Source organism: Rhineura floridana, chromosome 3, assembly GCF_030035675.1.
Source record: "Rhineura floridana isolate rRhiFlo1 chromosome 3, rRhiFlo1.hap2, whole genome shotgun sequence".
Classification (NCBI taxonomy): domain Eukaryota; kingdom Metazoa; phylum Chordata; class Lepidosauria; order Squamata; family Rhineuridae; genus Rhineura; species Rhineura floridana.
Window position 1 is genome coordinate 10,238,514 of NC_084482.1, and position 17,576 is coordinate 10,256,089.

Here is a 17,576-nt window from a genome sequence, read left to right on the forward strand (position 1 = left end):
GGAGGCAGAGGAGGAAGCAGATCATTGCTCCAATCCAGCTTTTGCACCTTTGCTAAAGCTGCAATCTTACCCCCACTTACCCACACTGCAAGCTGGTGATTTGCCCTGTTTAAACCAGTTGTATTCTTGAAAAGCTGCAAAAAAATGTGTTTGGATGAACTTGAACTGAACTAGTTTGGTTTGTAAAAGAACTAACTAGTTCTTTTTTTGACAGGATGAACTAAAAGTACTTTGTTTTTGAAATGAACTTTCCAAGCACTGCCTATTCAGAGGGTTATTCACCCTAAGAACCAGTGCAGATACAGGAGGGTTGTGTGTTTAGCCCCGTTCTTAAAGTTACATGTTTGCAGGTGAACTTCTCCAGCAGGGAGCCTTTTGTATCCATGGAGACTTCCCACCCAGTTAAGAGCCCTTATTTTCCATGATTGTTAGTCATACAAGGCACCTCCACAGGGCCCAAAGACTTCCCTGCTGCAGATGTTCACCTTACCATGGGTAGGGCCAGGTAAAAATCATGCAACCTCAGGGAGGCCTATATGCATAGCCCTGCTGCATCCATGTTGCTTTTTATGGTAGCCAGTGTGGTACGGCGGTTAAGGTGTTGGACTACGACCTGGGAGACCAGGGTTCGAATCCCCACATAGCCATGAAGCTCACTGGGTGACCTTGGGCCAGTCACTGCCTCTCAGCCTCATTCAGAGGGTCCCCATAAGTTGGAACTGACTTGAAGGCAGTACATTTACATTTTTTAACATAGGGACACAGTTGTAATATTGCTGTTATTGGTGTATGTGAACCTGGCAGAAATTTCCCTTTTCAGGCAATGTGAGAAGCACAGGAGACCTCTCTCAGTGTGAAGCCCTGACAACACTATGTCACCTTTGCACCCTGATGACAACTCCACAACTTCCAAAGCTCCAGTTCCTGCCACAAGTCACAGCCCTTCCTTGCCTTACACTCATGAGAGTTTCTCCCAAACACTCTTCATGGTCTTTTCTTCTTTCAAAACCCACTCCTCATCGGCTCCTCAGCTCTCTGCTTCTCAGTCCCACTGCCTGCTTTGCTTCATCTCTTTCTCCATTTCTGCTATAAGTAGTACCAGGGAACACTTCCCCTCAGACCTTGAAGGCATTTTTTTTAGGAAAAACAAACTATTTGCAATGTATTACTTTTTTGAGGAACGAATGGGTAATTACTTTACATTTTGATTGTAATAGAATGAGTATCTTTAGTAATTTTGAAGTGTAATTGTAATGTTTCCAGAATTACTTTTGGTACCGGGGGGGGGGAGCAGGGGAAGTCTTCTGCTCCTCCGATTTGTGGACAAAAATCACATGCCTCAAATTGGGCTTCTGAGCAGCATCACTCTTCTCTTGTGTGCGGGTGTTTATGAGGTGATAAGGGAGGAGGTGGAGAGTGAGAAAGGGGTGGAGCAGAGAGAAAAAATGTGTATAAAATGGACAGGGGTGGAAAGGAATGGAGTGGAGTGAGCCAGAGGGCAAGGATGTGGATGAAGGAGGAGGCAGCAGCAGAATGGAAATTAAGAACTGTGGAGGTGAGAGAAGACGGTGTGCACGTGTGTGTGTGTGTGTGTGCACGTGTGTGTGTGTGTGTGTGTACTGTATTTGCGCTTGGTGTGCAAAGCAGCTTCCAGCCCCTTCCCTGGCTACATCGCTGCATTTGCAGTGTTTTAACTTTTTTGCACCCCGGGGAAAATGTTCACTTGGGCAGGTGTGCCTTAGTTGGTGGCAGGACAGGGTCTAGGAGGTGGCCGAGTGAGACAGCACTTTCCGGCTGAGAGTGTATGTGTGTGTGGGGTGCACTTGGTTTGAAGTGTGAAGCTCTGAGAGGCGGCCTCTGCCTCCCTTACCAACAGAGAGACCACCACAATCTTCTGGATAAAAAAAATTATTCTTATACCCTGTGTGTGTTTACTTTTAACATTGTTTGTCTACTTAGGTGTGTAGCAGCCAAGGCCAGCACCTTGTAGGCACTCTAGTCCCCCCCCAAAGTAACTTAATTGTAGTTGTAGTTATTACTTTTGAGTAACAGTAAAGTTACTTTCAGAACAGCTGTAATTGTAATGGTAATTTATTCCTTTAGGGGCCAAGTAACAGTAATACTAGTTTATTCCTTTTTAAAAGTAATCTTCCAAGCTCTGCTTTTCCTGTTCTTGGCTCCTTCGTTGGTTCTTCCTTTCTTCAACATAGCAGCTCCTCTGCCCTTTGATTCTCCACTTACACTACCTTCAAGTTCAGCTTAGTGCTTGTTTGTCCCATTCTTCCCCTCCTTTCTGGGCTCTCAGCCATCCCTAGTTCCTTGCTCATCCATCCCACATACACAGGACATCTTCCCCTCCACCTTCCTACCTTGCCCATTTATCTCCTCTTGTCTCTTGTATTCATGTTGGACCCACATAAGGTGGCCCAGTCAAAAGAGATCTTTCACTTCCCTCACATAAACTGGATTGTTGCAAACATTCTATTCCATTGCCAACCGCTTCATTCTGTCAGCAAATAAGTGTATTTGGAAATATTCTTATAGGGAATAGCCAACAGAGGCAGAGGCAGTGGGAAAGACTGAATTTAGGTGCCAGGCAGTGATCAACTGCCTTGGCATAAGAAGTGGTGCTTCTTGTGCATTTGAAGATAGTTTCATAATTCTGAATAAAAAAAGTTACACAGGCTGCCTGAGCCTTAGTCAAGGTTTTGTTGTGGACAGTTAAAGCCTAAACAACCCGAGACCAGGATAGCTAGCAATCTGTGTCCTCTGGTACAAATAAGATGTTCTTAAAGATCTTCTGAGGAGACCCTGCTGATTGTCACTTGGCAACAATCAGAAGTATACCTTCTCAGTGACACAAAACATTAAGAACCCTGCTAGGTCAGACCAAATGCCCATGTGGTCCATCATTCTGTTCTCACTGTGGGCAACCAAATGCTGATAAGATGCTCAGAAGCAGGGCAGGAGTGCAATAGCACTCTTCTTTCTCAATATCCCCAGCAACTGGTATTCATACACATGCTGCCTCCAATTCTGAAGGTTATATTCAGCAGTCTTGACTAGCAGCCACTGATAGCTTTATCCTCCAGGAATTTGTTGAAGGATCCATGCAGGTTTTCCCTGCTCTGCATTGCAATATTTATGTAAACAGCATGAGCTGGTTCACAGCAGGTTCATGGAGGGAACGGAACTCTTTCCTCCCCTGCAGCAGCCCTGAGAAAATTTCTCCTGTAAAACTGGTATTTGCATCGGGAAGAAATCCCCCATTGGCAACGCAGCCAATCTGGCCCTCAAACGGGCCCTTCACATCCACTTCCTGCATTTCTGGCTTAGTGCTATAGCAGCAAGTTAAAATGTGAACATCTACCTATGTAGTTGCTGCCACAGAAACTCACACCATATGTTCAAGTGCACTTTAGCTCCACCTACTGGTAACTTTCTAGTATAGGGCTCTGCAATGGCAGGGAAAAATAATTTGGATTTGCCATATTTAGCTGCTCCCACTTACAATAAAATAAATAAATATAAGTGGGAGTGGGTGGAAATTAAAAACGGAAGAGATGCAGACAGTACTACCATTGTCTGACAGCTTACACAGTAAAGTGATGGAGTACATTTATGGAATTCATTCATTAGCGTGCCCCCACACAAGCAAATTTATTGCAAGCTTCGCGGAGCGCATAGCACAGAGAAGGCTGCCTCTGGCATTCCTGCAGCGCAAACTGCTTGATCTTGCACCCTTCCAGTCAGCATCCATCCACCTAAGGTGGCTAATTCTGCCACATCCGTTGTGATTTGGATGAACCACTCCCCGCTGCAGAAACACAGCAGCAGCACTTTCTCAGGTGATCTGCTGCATGAGCAGGCACTGCTTGGCCTTCCTGATCAGGAGACTCAGTACAGTGACACAATAAACATACATCGGAGAGATCCATTTTTCTTCACTTTCTAAAAGTAAGCCATTTTAGTTACAAGTGAATCTCCATTTTTAATTTGGGACGAGGGGGAGTGTGCCTCAAGTATCAGAGCATTTTAAAAAATCCACCACTGGAAGTGTGGGATATAAATCTAATAATAAATAATAATTTTTTAAAAAAAACATCTGGGGACCCAAGTCCCATCATCCTCAGCCAGCTTAATCAATGGTCAGGGTGATGAGAGTTGTAGCTCATCAACATCTGGGGACTCAAGGTCGAAAACACTGCCTTACAGGACTCTGACTTCAGGACTCAGTTAGGACCAATTGAAGGATGGTTGGCCCTTTGTGTCTTCTCCCACATTCTGAAAATTTCAGCAAGGAAGTAGTTAGGGAATTTGTTGGAAATTCCATGCTTGGCATAGCTTGCTTCTCAACCAATAGCTGAAGTCCCATTACTGCTAGTTCTTGCCCACGTTAAGGCTGTATCCAACTAAGGTCAACAGGGTGGAATACCTGGCTATTTAATATTGTTCTAAGCCAGACGTGGTATTACTAAAAAAAAAGGGATGACTCAGTAAGTGGTAGTTGTGAAAATATATCTAATAGGAATGTAAAAGCTACTTAATATAACAGTTATAATGATGGAAGAAGCATTTGCTGGTGTTTCTGACATTAAACTCCTCACCTTTTGAAGGCCACACCCTGTCCCTTCCTTCTCTGTTGTGGCCAGCAATTTATGAGTTTGACTTGGCCTTACAGAATTATCCTTCTCTTCTGCTAGGCAGTTGCTCTTTCAGGATTATATAGTTTATCCTTTCCTTTTATTTTCTCTGTTGCCATCCATTTAATATTCTCTCAACTACACATTAGATCACATGTAATTCCCTTGGTTGTCCGCGTGATGTTTTTGAGATGCCAGGTGTGTGTGGGGTGGTGGTCTGCTCATTACTTCGGAGCACATTCGGCATACTCCAATCTGGTTTCACTTCTTGTATGCTGAAGCATACTCTCTATTCAAGTTTTCCAGAGGTTGCAGGGGGAAGGGAGAGGGAGAGGGAGAGAGGGGCCAACAGTGCTAAATTTGCAATACTGTAGTCAAACCCCAGCTTACCTGGAAACCAGGTGTGGAAAAAGTTTTAAAGCAGGGATGGAGAAGCTGTGGCTCTCCAGCTGGAGCTCCAGTCATCATGGCTAATACTCAGGGATGATGGAAATGTAGTCTGATAACATTTGGAGGGCCACAGCTTCCCAATCCATTTTAGTCTCAGCAGTGAGCAAGGACTTCTAGGCACCAGTGATGGCAAAATCATACGTGGATCCCATAAAGTGCATGTATAATTGAGGGAGGGAGGTGGCAGCAGCTGGCAAGGAGTTATTAGGCATCTACTGTACATTGCTGCTCTACACCCTCCGGAAACCATGTATGTGCACAAGGGAGCAGGACCTTTCATGAGGACTAAAAACCTGCTTTCAAAGGCAAAATATTCAAAAATAGAGGTTTTTGGAATTCAGCACTGTAAGAACTGCACACTAGAATCTGCACTTGTGTGCATTTGTCTGTACGGATGTGTCACACTGGGAGGAAGGAGTGCTCCTTCTAGTTTCTGGAGCACCATGTGCTGCGACAGAAGTTTGAAGAGGCACCTTTGAAGACTGAGGAAGAAGTGCCCAATTTTGCCAGGAGTTGGCAGGCCACTTGAGGCAGGTTGGTGGGCCAGATTCAGGCCGCAGCTCCAACACCTAATACGAAGGGAGACATGGACACCAACAAGGAATTTGCTCATTAAAATTTTTAATACATTAAAAAAAATAGAGACCAGTTCTGATTTGATAAGTTTTTTCAGGATAATTTCACTTTTTTCTTCCAAGGGAAAAGCAGCACAAAAAAAAACCTGACTGTGAGAGGCACAAGGGAAAGGATAAGGGGCAATTGCTGGTGCCACTAACCACACTGAAGGAAGACACAAAACAAAACCACAAGTTAGCAAGTGACATACAGCTATGGCTTCTGTAGAACTTCCCTGAACAGAACATACCAGAATATCTCATCATATAGAGTGGCTGGCAGCCAGGCACCTCTCCTCCAGCAACAGCCATATCATCTTTCCCGTCGCCCAGAACAAAAATCTTCCTGGTCCTCAAACAGAATAGACCATCCAAAGTCAGCAAACTTGAAGCAAAGAAAAAACATGCCCGAGGCGACAATTCAAGTTTTAGATGTATCTGGGGAAAGAACAGGCAGGTCTCAGCAAGAGGATTTTTTTTTTTTTTTTAAAGGAGATGCTTCATTTAAATCCCATCCTTCTGGGATTTGGTTGGCGATGACCATACTGCAGATCTAGAAGTCTCCAAGAGAATGCTAAATTCAACAGCGTGGAGGCCAAGCAAGTAGGAGCAACAGACAGGAAGGTCCAAACTGATGCATAAGCCACCTCCACATTTCCATCATATCAACATGTAAGGATAACTCTGCCAAGCATGTGAGGTTTTACAAGTCAAGGGAACTGGTGATCAGCACAAGCTACTGCAATAGACCACAGTCCACACTGCAGCTCCCTGGCAGGAGATAAGCAAATTACTGAAGACAGGAACTGAGTCTTTGAAAGAAACTTCTCTCTATGCCAGAAATGCAGAAGCAGCTTACCAGTAGAGAAAGGCAGAAGACAACAAGAGGAATATGACTTTTTGTGCCAAGCTATTGAACAAGAGGGAAAAATATAAAGCTATTTATGACAAGGAATGATCTTTTTAGATATTCCAAGCCATTTCCAGTGTCAAAATAAAACTTCTGCCCATTAACTGCCCCATAGGGCTAAGTCCTGTCCCCAAATCCCTCCCCTCCCAACTTGGTTCTCAGCAGACACCACTCCCTGAGGGCCAAGGGTTGAGCCGGCACTGTGGGCAGCAGCCCGAGTAGACAAGAACATCACAGGCCTCAGACCGTTCACCAGCATGCCAGCCAGCAGGCCAGCCAGAACAAAGCCGATAGGCCTCCAGGTCACAGATAAGTTCCACCACCTCATCTACTGTGGTGAGGCGGGCAGGGTGGCTGGCATAGAGTTTGTGCTCAGGGGGCACAGGGAGATCTCGCACCACCACATGGAAGAAGAGGCCCGGGCGGATGTGGATCACCGCCGCTGACATAGTGGAGTGTTCCGAGCGCTGTACAAGACGCAGGTCAGGACCGCCAAGTGGGGACAGCACCTCCCAGTGAGCAGGGAGAGGGATTTCATTCAGCTCAGCCAAGAACTCACGCAAGACACTGTCCAACTGGGCAAGGGGCTGCACGCCTCCCAGGCTATAAATCTCCATTATCTAAGGAAGAACAGACAAAAGAATAGCTTAATACCGTCCTTCTCTCTCCTTCACAACATGCTAATAACATGGTCCCCATGACCTGGGAAGTGGTGTTTATTAGGGCTGTATCAAAGTTTGGTTAGCTGCACTTTCTGACTCAAAGTCTGGAATTCCAAGGGAAAAGGAGGTGGGATCCAACCCCCCCCCCAAAAAAACCCTTACTTGTGTTGCCATTTTCCCCAGTTCACACCATATACTACATAGTCTCTCAGTTCCATATCCTCAGCATGCTACAGTGCTGTGGATAATGGGGATCAAGAGCAGAGAGGAAGTTATACATCTCTGTATCTGCAGAAGAGGTAAAATAGCCAAGGAATTTCACTAATTGCAGTTCAGTTTATGGATGTGTTAAGTGCACTATCAGGTCTGGGTTCATGGGATGAATTTCTGTTATTGTGGCCTGAGGACATGGACAAAGTTCCTTGCCCTTAGCTTACTGCATCTACTGGAAGGTGGTTTGCCATCTGGGTTCAGGAGGCAGGAAGTGCCTCATTACAAGGGACAGTGGCCTCATCTGCCATGAAGAACACAACTGTAAGACCACTCCTGAAGAAATCCTCCTTAAGCCCCAAGAACTGCAATGACCATCGACTGGTTACAAAGAAACTGCCGCCCGCACAGTACTGAGGTACTACTACTGGGTATTTCATTTGTCCAGGAGGGTCATGTTCACTCCCACTGATCAGGCTTGTAATCTGGGGATGCTCAATGACGCAGCTTCGTCACTAGAGGCCCAAGTGGCTTCAGTGGCACGCAGCATCTTTCAATAGCTAAAGATGGTGTGCCACTGGGTAAAGCACGCCAGGCTACAGTTATCCCGGCTCTAGTAACTTCCACCTTAGACTACTTAGTACTACAATGTGTTCTATCTGGTGCAGATTTTGAAGACTGCCCAGTTAGCAGCTTAGCAGCAGTGTTTTGAACTAACCGAGACCAAGCATTGGAAACATCTTGCCACTTCAAAGAGCCCCACTAGTATGGTCCATTTCTGAACACAATTTGAAGTGCGGCTGCTTATCTTTAAAGAAGGAACTGGGTACTTGTGGTCTTCTAGATGTCAGTGGACTCCAACTCCCACTAGCCCCAAGTCAGCATAGTCAATGATCAGGAATGATGGGAGTTGTGGGTCCAAATGTATCTGGAGGGCCACAGGTTCCTCATACCTGCTTTAAAGCTAGATGCCTGAGGAAATGCCTTTTCCCATAACATTCTGCTCAAATACAGAGACCTTCCTCAGAGCTCCTCCCATAGACTAAGGCGATTGTGGAACTCTCCCTGGCCCCGCTTTCTAGGCTTGCTTAGTACCTACACCAACATCTTTTAAGCACCTGGCAAAGACTTTTAACCTTGAATGTATTTTCCCCGTACTGTGATCATTTTGAGCTCCACATTTTGCTGTTTATTTCTAACTGTGTTTGTTATTAGTAGCTACAAGGGCATTATGGAAATATTTTAGATCGATAAATATATTTTATTTATCTATTTATTTATTATTTGATTTATATCCCGCCCTTCCTCCCAGCAGGAGCCCAGGGCTGCAAACAAAAGCACTAAAAACACTTTAAAACATCATAAAAGCAAACTTTAAAATATATTAAAACAAAGCAACTTTAAAAACTTTTTTTAAAAAAGCTTTGAAGAGATCGTTAAAAAAAGGTTAAAAAACATTTGTTTTTTTTAAAAAAGGTTTTAAAACCTCTTAAAAAGCAATCCCAAACTATATCACACTTCTGCAGATGGGATGAACCTATATATATCTTCCTCTGGTTTTTATCATGGGGTTTGTGAACGTCCCTTAATATATCATAAAGTCATATAAATCGTACCTGAAGACCTCTTATTGGCCTTAACATCTGCTGTACCATTACCAATTCCTGCCTACCACACTCACTGTATTGTTCATCCCAAAATGTGGCTCAGCTTCACAAAGGTAGCCTTGTCCTCTCCCCGAGTCAGAGAAGAACCCAGGGATAACACTCCTGTTGTCCCAAACAATGTCATCACTCACCACTGGGGGGCGCATTTGCTGCAGCTGTTCCACTTCATCATCATCTTCATCATCCAGGACCACCACCTCCCTGACCTGGGCTCCCCATCCCCTTTTAAATTGGGGAAGTCCCGCTGATATCTGTGGCAAAGACAGACAGGAGATTCAGTTTGGTAGAAGCTATTCAGGTCTCTGGCTTTTATGAAATGGAGCTTTGGCATGGAGAACAACTTTGCCACCAGGGAGTGATGGTGGACAGACACACTCAAGAATTACTGGATGAGAGAAGCTAGGAGGCAGGACCCCTAACTTCTGTGGCTGCAATCTTCAACACACCAAGAAATAAGCCACCAGTGAACACTTCTGAGTAAACATGCTACTCTGAGAGCTAGCCCTCAGGCACAAGAACATCCCTTATGCAGGTGGAGTCCATGAGATCACAGTCCAAAAACGGGGGGGGGATTTAGAGATTAAGCCTTTTCTTAGAAGCAAACAACAATGAATACCAAATTACAACTCAACTTCTTCTGTGCTCTGGTGCAGCAGTGCTGGAAATGCTGATAGAAAGGGAGGTTTGCACATTCTCCACATCAGAGTTGCCTGTTCAGTTAGCAATATTTTCCCCCTTCACTCTGTACGTACACAAGATGCATCCCGTAGGGATCTGGTTGGCTGCTGTGGGAAATAGGATGCTGAACTAGATAAATCTTTAGCCTGATCCAGCAGAGTTCTTCTTATGCTCTCACTGGAGTACAAAAGAAGTTGAGTTTTAATTCAGAATCATTTGAGCAATCGCCTTTGATATGGTTGTAAAGAAATAAAATGTGGTGGCCAAGAGTGGTAAAAAAGTTGAGACATTCAAGAAAACTGCCCCAGGTACCATGCAGCATTACCACTAGAGGCTGGGACAGCAAAGCTACAAAAGTCTGACAGGACTGTGATTTGAATCAGTCATGAGCTTTTAGGTTAAAACCCAGGGAAAAAATGGTAGCACCCCATGCAATGTGGGTTAGGCCTTGCCTGAAGTATGTGATATTTAAGGATCTGGACAAATTGGAAAAAATCAAAGGGAAGACCCAAAGATGAGAAGAGGGGATGAAAGAGTAGGCCTAAAAAAAGAAGTAACAAAAGTTATGGGCTTTTCTTTACTGGAAGCATGGAAGGAAGTGACTAAATATGCATTATGTGAAGATGTGCAAAACAAAGAAGAGTCTGTGATACTGCAGGGGCACCAAGGACCCAGGACTGAGTATAACAGAGGGGAGAGGGAGGCAGAACACCAGGTTGCTTGCAAGGGCTTATTAACTGCTGATGTTTCAGAACACCCAAGCACTACAGACCAGGATTTCATATTTATTTCTAAAATCTCTTAAAATGATTGAGGAACCTCCTGATGAATGCCAGTATCCTAATTCCAAGCTATATTAGAAACACTAAGAGGAACAGCACCAATGAGTTTTATGCATCAAAAACGCAGTAACTTTTGAGGTCAGCAGAGGGGAAAGAAATGTGCCCTAATCTGGGGATTACCGGAGAGTCATTGGATGGCCGACGGTCCCCACCCGGTTCTGCATGCTCCTGTTTGACTTTGGGAGAGGCGGCAATAAGGAGGTTGACAGCAGGTAATCTGGTGTCTGATTCCTATGAAGACACATTAGAGATATTATAAAATGTTACAAAACCCTTCAAACTGTACCGCCGTGAAATTTAAAGGAGCCATGACAGTGCTCACACTCCATACACATACTTTATGATAGAGCATCTGCTTTGCATGTAGAAGGTCCCAGGTTCATTCCTTGGTATCTTCAGGTAGGGCTGGGAATGTCTTCTATCTGAAACCCTGCAGAGCCTATGTCAGTCAGCGCAGACAATACCGAGCTAGACGGACCAATGGTCTGACTCAGTATAAGACAGCTTCCTATGTCCCTGTATCACTTATAACTGCGCCTATTGCTCAAGGCCAATCTTGCTATATTAGTAGCTTCAGGCTAAATGGATGATGGAAGGAGCCATACTCACTGCCCCAGGAGGGAGTCTTGCTGGGGACAGGAAACCTCTTTGTGATCTCCCCACTTTATATCTGAAAAACAAGGGGCAGAATCTAATGCTGCAGGAAAAAACTTCTGCTTGTGCCCCAAGAGTTCACCTTCTTCTTCCCTAAAGCCACCCATGTGCCCCCAAAATTTGCTCTGAAGAGTCCCTAACCCTTCAGGATAGATTTTAAGGATATGGGAGGACCTCAGTCCACATCCACACCACACATTTAAAGGATATGGTTCCCCCAAAGAATCCTGAGAACTGTAGTTTGTTAAAGATGTTCAGAATTGTAGCTCTTTGAGGGTAAACTAGCTCCCAGGATTCTTTGGGGGAAGCCATGATAGTTAAAGTGGTGTAAATGTGCTTTAAATGCATGGTGTGGATGTGACATCAGTGGGGTAAAAGAAAAGGTGAAGTCTCAGCATGCAAGCAGGAGTCTGTCTGCTCACAGGCCCAGATACTACCCAAGGGATAGGCACAAAGAGAAAATATTCATTGCTGGGAGAGTGAAAGACCTAGTCTTGTCTGTGATTATCAGTGTTTTCTCACACTCCCCCCCCCCATGACTAACGTGCGTTCTCAGGGGCATCCTATCCTTCAGATAGCGATCAGAGGCTAGGAGCCCTCATAAAATTGATGCCATCTAGCAGCAAAGGCTTCATTTACAAAAGACATATGCTCTGGCATAGCAGAATGTATACATCTGTGATTTTATTACATATAGAGAGAGAAATACAGAAAAAAGTTCCATTGTCATGTCTGATAACGTGAAACACAGTTTTGATAGGGCTATTGGGGGCCAGACAAAATTGTTATAGGGGCTACGCCTGGCCCATAGGCCCCTACTTGACCATTCACATGAATGCTCATGAAGCACTGTGGGAAGCAGTCATACTGGAACAGGTCTTTTAAAGTGATCCGTGATGTTAACAAGTCACCACATTAGATGAAGCAATTACAACAGCAAGAAAGGCTGGCAGGAGGAAGAATCACATGTTTTTGTGTTTTTGTATTTTATTGTTGGACCTTATTATGACTTATAATGGTGTTGTTTCAATTTATTGTATATTTCTTAAGATGTTTTCTTTAGCTTATTGTTTAACTATTTGAATTTTGTTTTGAACCTGAATTAAGTAAACTTGTACATGTTGTGAGCCACCTTGAGCTTAGATTGCTATGGAAAGGTGGCATACAAATAAACATGATGATGATGATTTCATAAGTGATTTCTAGTTGCTGCTCGTGTAGTAGGTTCTTAGCCAAACATATGGCAATCTCAGGGGAAGACATCTGTCCAACCAGAAGGCTACAGAGGCATTTTTAAGTCAAACATATGGGATTCTCTCAGAGTGCCACAGCCTTCTAAAACTTGGGGTCATGGGTATTGAGGAGCAGGTCTGACATTCATCCTTTACAACTTCCTTCCCACGGGACATTCGCCAAGCCAATTTCTTAAGTCTTAAGGAGGCTGGTCAAGTTTTCATTCTCTAAAAGAAATTAGGTGCTCTGTGCTTATTATTGCTGTTCTTAATCATTGTATCCAATTTTCTTGAAATAGGTGTGTGTGGAGGGGCGTATGTGCATGTATTAGAGGCTAATAAATTTGTGGGCCACATACAAAAAGGCAAAAGCAGGGGGGAAGAATCACCTGCACACAGCCTCAGTATTTGGCATTTTAACTGCCAGAACAGGACCCAGAAGTGTTAAAGGCACTTTCAAGTGCGGCAAGGGAGAATTCTCTCACTCACCTTCACCAGGACTCGAGTGGGTGAAGTGGAATGTGTTGGTACATCTGACTCCTCTTTGACATGCGGCAGGGTAGGGCGGTCCTTAACAAAATCCTTGGCCAAAATTGAGCCCCCAACCTCTGGCTCATTCTTCCACTTCACCAGCTGCTGTTGTTCAGATTCCTCTGGGCCCTGCAATGTGGGCAAATGAACCAGTTCACTGCTTGAAGGAGACTCCTGTAGCAACATGGCGGTAGGAGGGGGGCAGAGAAGAGGAGAGGGGACATTATCAGATAAGAAACAAAGGAAGTTGTCTCATATCAGGTTAGACTATTTAGCCACCTAGTGCAGAATCATTTTCTCTGCTCTGACTGGCAGTGGCTGAAGCAGAAGTCTTCCCCATCACCAGTTACCTGATCTTTTTAATTGGAGATGCCAAGCATTGAAACTGGATGTCTCCGCATGCAGAACCTGTGCTCTGCTACTGAGTTACGGCTCCTCTCCAGATCTCTTCACATCTGCATCACAAGGATTTGTGCAGAACCATAGGATTGGTGCAGAATTAGACATCATGAAAATCACAGCCTCTATGGCTGTCAAGATTACAGCTTTAAAAATCTCAGAGGCCACAGCAAAATAAAAAGCAGGGCTTCCAGTCAATGAAGGTGGAGGGATGCTTCTGTACTCTTCATAGATTTGTCTTTCCTTTATAGCCAATGTGACACAAACACTTTTGATTAATTTGTGTAATTTCATTCCTTCCCCCGCCACAACACAGAATTAATTTAAACAGAGCACACAGAGATATGATCATGACATCATTTGAGTATCCTTGTGCTCACTCTTGTTCCTATGCACCCAAGGAGAACCCAAAGCAAACTTGTTTTTATTTATTTATTTGATTTATTAGTCGCCCATCTGGGTGGATTAACCAGCCACTCTGAGCGACGTACAAAGCAAACTTGTTTCAACTCACAACCTACATGAACACTATCCTCTTATCTTAACAGGTTCATTTCTATGTCATGTCAGAATTATTTGAGAAGCCTGTACACACATTTTAGCTGCACACACTTTTAATGTAACCGAGTTTCTTGTCCGACGACACACACAGTGCACTCATTCTAATGTAAATTCACTACAAAAAGTTAAAAACGTGAGCAAGCCCTGAAAATTCAATACACAAAGACCCAAAGCAGCATGTTTACTTGTCTCCTTGTCCCTGATCCTTTGATTTTTTTTTTGTCATTACATTGTCAAACTTTGCTACAACCATAAGGGCTAGAAACTTATTTGGCAACACCAAGTCAAAACAGAGCTGGGAGACTGAGGACTGAGAAAGCAGGTCCTCCCCTCAGTCTCCCACAATCTGTGACAATGCTCAGACAAGGACAGAGACAGTTCAATTAGACAGAGCGTCATTTATTTATTAAATTTATATCCTGCCCTTTCTCCTAGAAAGAGCCCATTCCATTCCGAGATAACTCTGTACTGCCTGACACGATATACTGCACTCCTGCTCCTAGCCATGTGATCTTATTCCTCTCACCATGCAGCCTTCTGTCGATTTCAATAAAAATCAGCCCTGAGACACTTTGTCAATACCTGTAGCAAAATGGAAGGCAGCACTTCACTCAGCTATTTTGCCCTAGGAGTGGATCTGGGTAGAGCAGGTCATTAACCCCTATCCTGCCAAAGACCTCATCATACATTTCAATGTTCTGCACCTCTGGGACAGCAGCATCTATTTCACAAATTGATTTTTCTGCTGGCAAAATCTTTGTGCCTAGATTCAGCTCCAGCTACCAACTGCTATCACTGGGACTACCCAAAGGCAGCAGCTCCAGTTCCAGTCCACGGCCTGTTGTCTTTGCAACCAAGAACAAGAGCCTAAGTTTTCTTTATCTCCTCAATCCAAATGCTTTTCCCTTTTGTGCCACACCTTTTAGATTGGAAGCCTAAGCACAACTACCACCCTATTTCTGATCTTTCTAAGCCACTGTAGGAGCCACTCTCAGCTGAAAAGCAGAGTAAAAATGCTTTAATCACGTTATGTTAAAGAATCCACTTTGTCACACCTTTTTTAAGTGATTATTAGATGCATATTAGATAACAGGTCAGTAAGATGCTCAAAACCAGGGTTGTTGTTGGTTGTTTTAAACAGGAACAGTTTATTCTTAAGAACAGATAAAATTTTAAAAATCTAGTGCAAAGACACTACTAAAATTTATCTCAGCAATGTGAGCTTTGGGATTAAAACAGCTACTTAGAAGAGCCTGCACATGCCTAGATCGATCAGGACTGCTTGGGTGTGACATCTTTGCCCAGATGGCTGCTCTGAGGACTCCAGCAATTCCGATGCCTCTGAAGAACCTGTGTGCCCCTACTCTCTCGATTCTGCCCAACACACCTGTTTTTAACACTTTAGCACCCACCTGTCCTCTTTCCCCTAATTTCATTCATACTCACTGACTTTCCCCCTCACCTTTCCCATTCCCTCTGGTTTTGCCACTCATACTGCTAGCCCCTACACCTCACTGCAGGCGTAAGAAACCTCTGGCCTGAACTACAACTCCCATCAGTCCTAGCAAACAAGGCCAATGATTAGGAGTTAGCTGATGGGAACTACCAAAATGTGTTCCCACCACCACAGGAGTTATACATAAGAAAAGCCCTGCTGCATCAGAGCAAAGGCCCATCTAAGTCCAGCATTCCTTTCTCACTGTTGCCAAGCAGATGTCTATGGGAAGCCCACAAGCAGGTTCTGAAGGCAACTATGCTGTTGCATCACTCCTGCTATGTTTATATCATCTTCCTCTGCCATCAGAACCACTGTCTATTATCTTTGTGAAATTGTGGGGGGTGGGTGAAGTGCCGGATGACTGGAGGAGAGCTAATGTTGTCCCTATCTTCAAAAAGGGCAAGAAGGAGGAAACGGGAAACTATAGACCAGTCAGCCTAACATCAATCCCTGGAAAAACTCTGGAGCAGATTATAAAGCAGTCAATCTGCAAGCACCTTGAAAACAATGCAGTGATTACTAGAACCCAACATGGATTTATGAAGAACAAATCCTGCCAAACTAATCTTATTTCATTTTTTTACCAGGTAACCTCTCTTGTAGACAGTGGGAATGCTGTGGACATAATATATCTCGACTTCAGCAAAGCTTTTGACAAAGTGCCCCATGATATTCTGATTAGCAAGCTAGCTAAATGTGGGCTGGACGGAACAACTATCAGGTGGACTCACAGTTGGCTCCAGAATCGTACTCAAAGAGTGCTTATCAATGGTTCCTTCTCAAAGTGGGCGGAAGTAATGAGTGGGGTACCACAGGGCTCGGTCCTGGGCCCAGTGCTCTTCAACATTTTTATTAATGACTTGGATGAGGTGGTACAGAGCATGTTTATCAAATTTGCAGATGGTACAAAATTGGGGGGCATAGCTAATACCGTGGAAGACAGAAACAAAATTCAAAGGGACCTTGATAGGCTGGAGCATTGGGCTGAAAACAACAGAATGAAATTCAACAGGGATAAATGCAAAGTTCTACACTTAGGAAAAAGAAACCAAATGCACAGTTACAAGATAGGGGATACTTGGCTCAGCAATACGACATGTGAGAAGGATCTTGGAATTGTCATTGATCACAAGCTGAATATGAGCCAACAGTGTGATGTGGCTGCAAAAAAGGCAAATGCTATATTAGGCTGCATTAACGTATAGTTTCCAAATCACGTGAAGTATTAGTTCCCCTCTATTCAGAACTGGTTAGGTCTCATCTTGAATACTGCATCCAGTTCTGGTCTCCGCACTTCAAGAAGGATGCAGACAAACTGGAACAGGTTCAGAGGAGGGCAACAAGGATGATCAGGGGACTGGAAAGCAAACCCTATGAGGAGAGACTGAAAGAACTGGGCATTTTTTAGAGAAGAGAAGACTGAGGGAAGATATGATAGCACTCTTCAAGTACATGAAAGGTTGTCATACAGAGGAGGGCCGGGATCTCTTCTCAATCAACCCAGACTTCAGGACACGGAATAATGGGCTCAAGTTGCAGGAAGCCAGATTTCGACTGGACATCAGGAAAAACTTCCTAACTGTTAGAGCCATACGACAATGGAACCAATTACCTAGAGAGGTAGTCAGGTCTCTGACACTGGAAACATTCAAGAGGCAGCTGGACAGCCATGTGTCAGGAATGTTTTGATTTGGATTCCTGCATTGACCAGGGGGTTGGACTTGATGGCCTTATAGGCCCCTTCCAACTCTACTATTCTATGATTCTATGATCACCATGCTCTATATCTTCACAACAGTATATTTTCTGCCAATATTCCATCCTACCCACCACCACCACAACTTGGGCATAATGTGTTTTGATTTTTCCCTAAAATGGAAGAAGAGCACTGCTAGATCAGGCCCATCTAGTCCAGCATCCAGTTCAGTGGCCAACCATATGCCTATGGAGAGCCAGCAAGCAATATATTCTTCTTTTCTTGTTTCGTTTTCAATTTTTTTGGTCTTGTCTTCCAAACACATTTCA

At 44.1% G+C, this 17,576-nt stretch overlaps 1 protein-coding gene across 20 annotated transcripts in view; it reads right to left on the reverse strand.

The window, feature by feature from the left end:
• Positions 1 to 5,694: 5,694 nt before the first annotated feature.
• Positions 5,695 to 17,576, reverse strand: part of MBD1 (methyl-CpG binding domain protein 1) — a 98,354-nt gene continuing 86,472 nt past the window's right edge. For 18 of the 20 annotated variants that reach the window (XM_061614363.1, XM_061614368.1, XM_061614369.1 and 15 more), the window contains 4 exons: positions 13,052 to 13,267; positions 10,797 to 10,907; positions 9,288 to 9,407; positions 5,695 to 7,237 (listed from right to left, as the gene is read on the reverse strand). In XM_061614363.1, the coding sequence (XP_061470347.1) occupies positions 6,776 to 7,237; positions 9,288 to 9,407; positions 10,797 to 10,907; positions 13,052 to 13,267 (909 nt within the window). In that variant the 3' untranslated portion in view covers positions 5,695 to 6,775. The remainder of the gene's footprint in view (positions 7,238 to 9,287; positions 9,408 to 10,796; positions 10,908 to 13,051; positions 13,268 to 17,576) is intronic. The other 2 variants (XM_061614379.1, XM_061614364.1) reach the window with 1 other exon arrangement.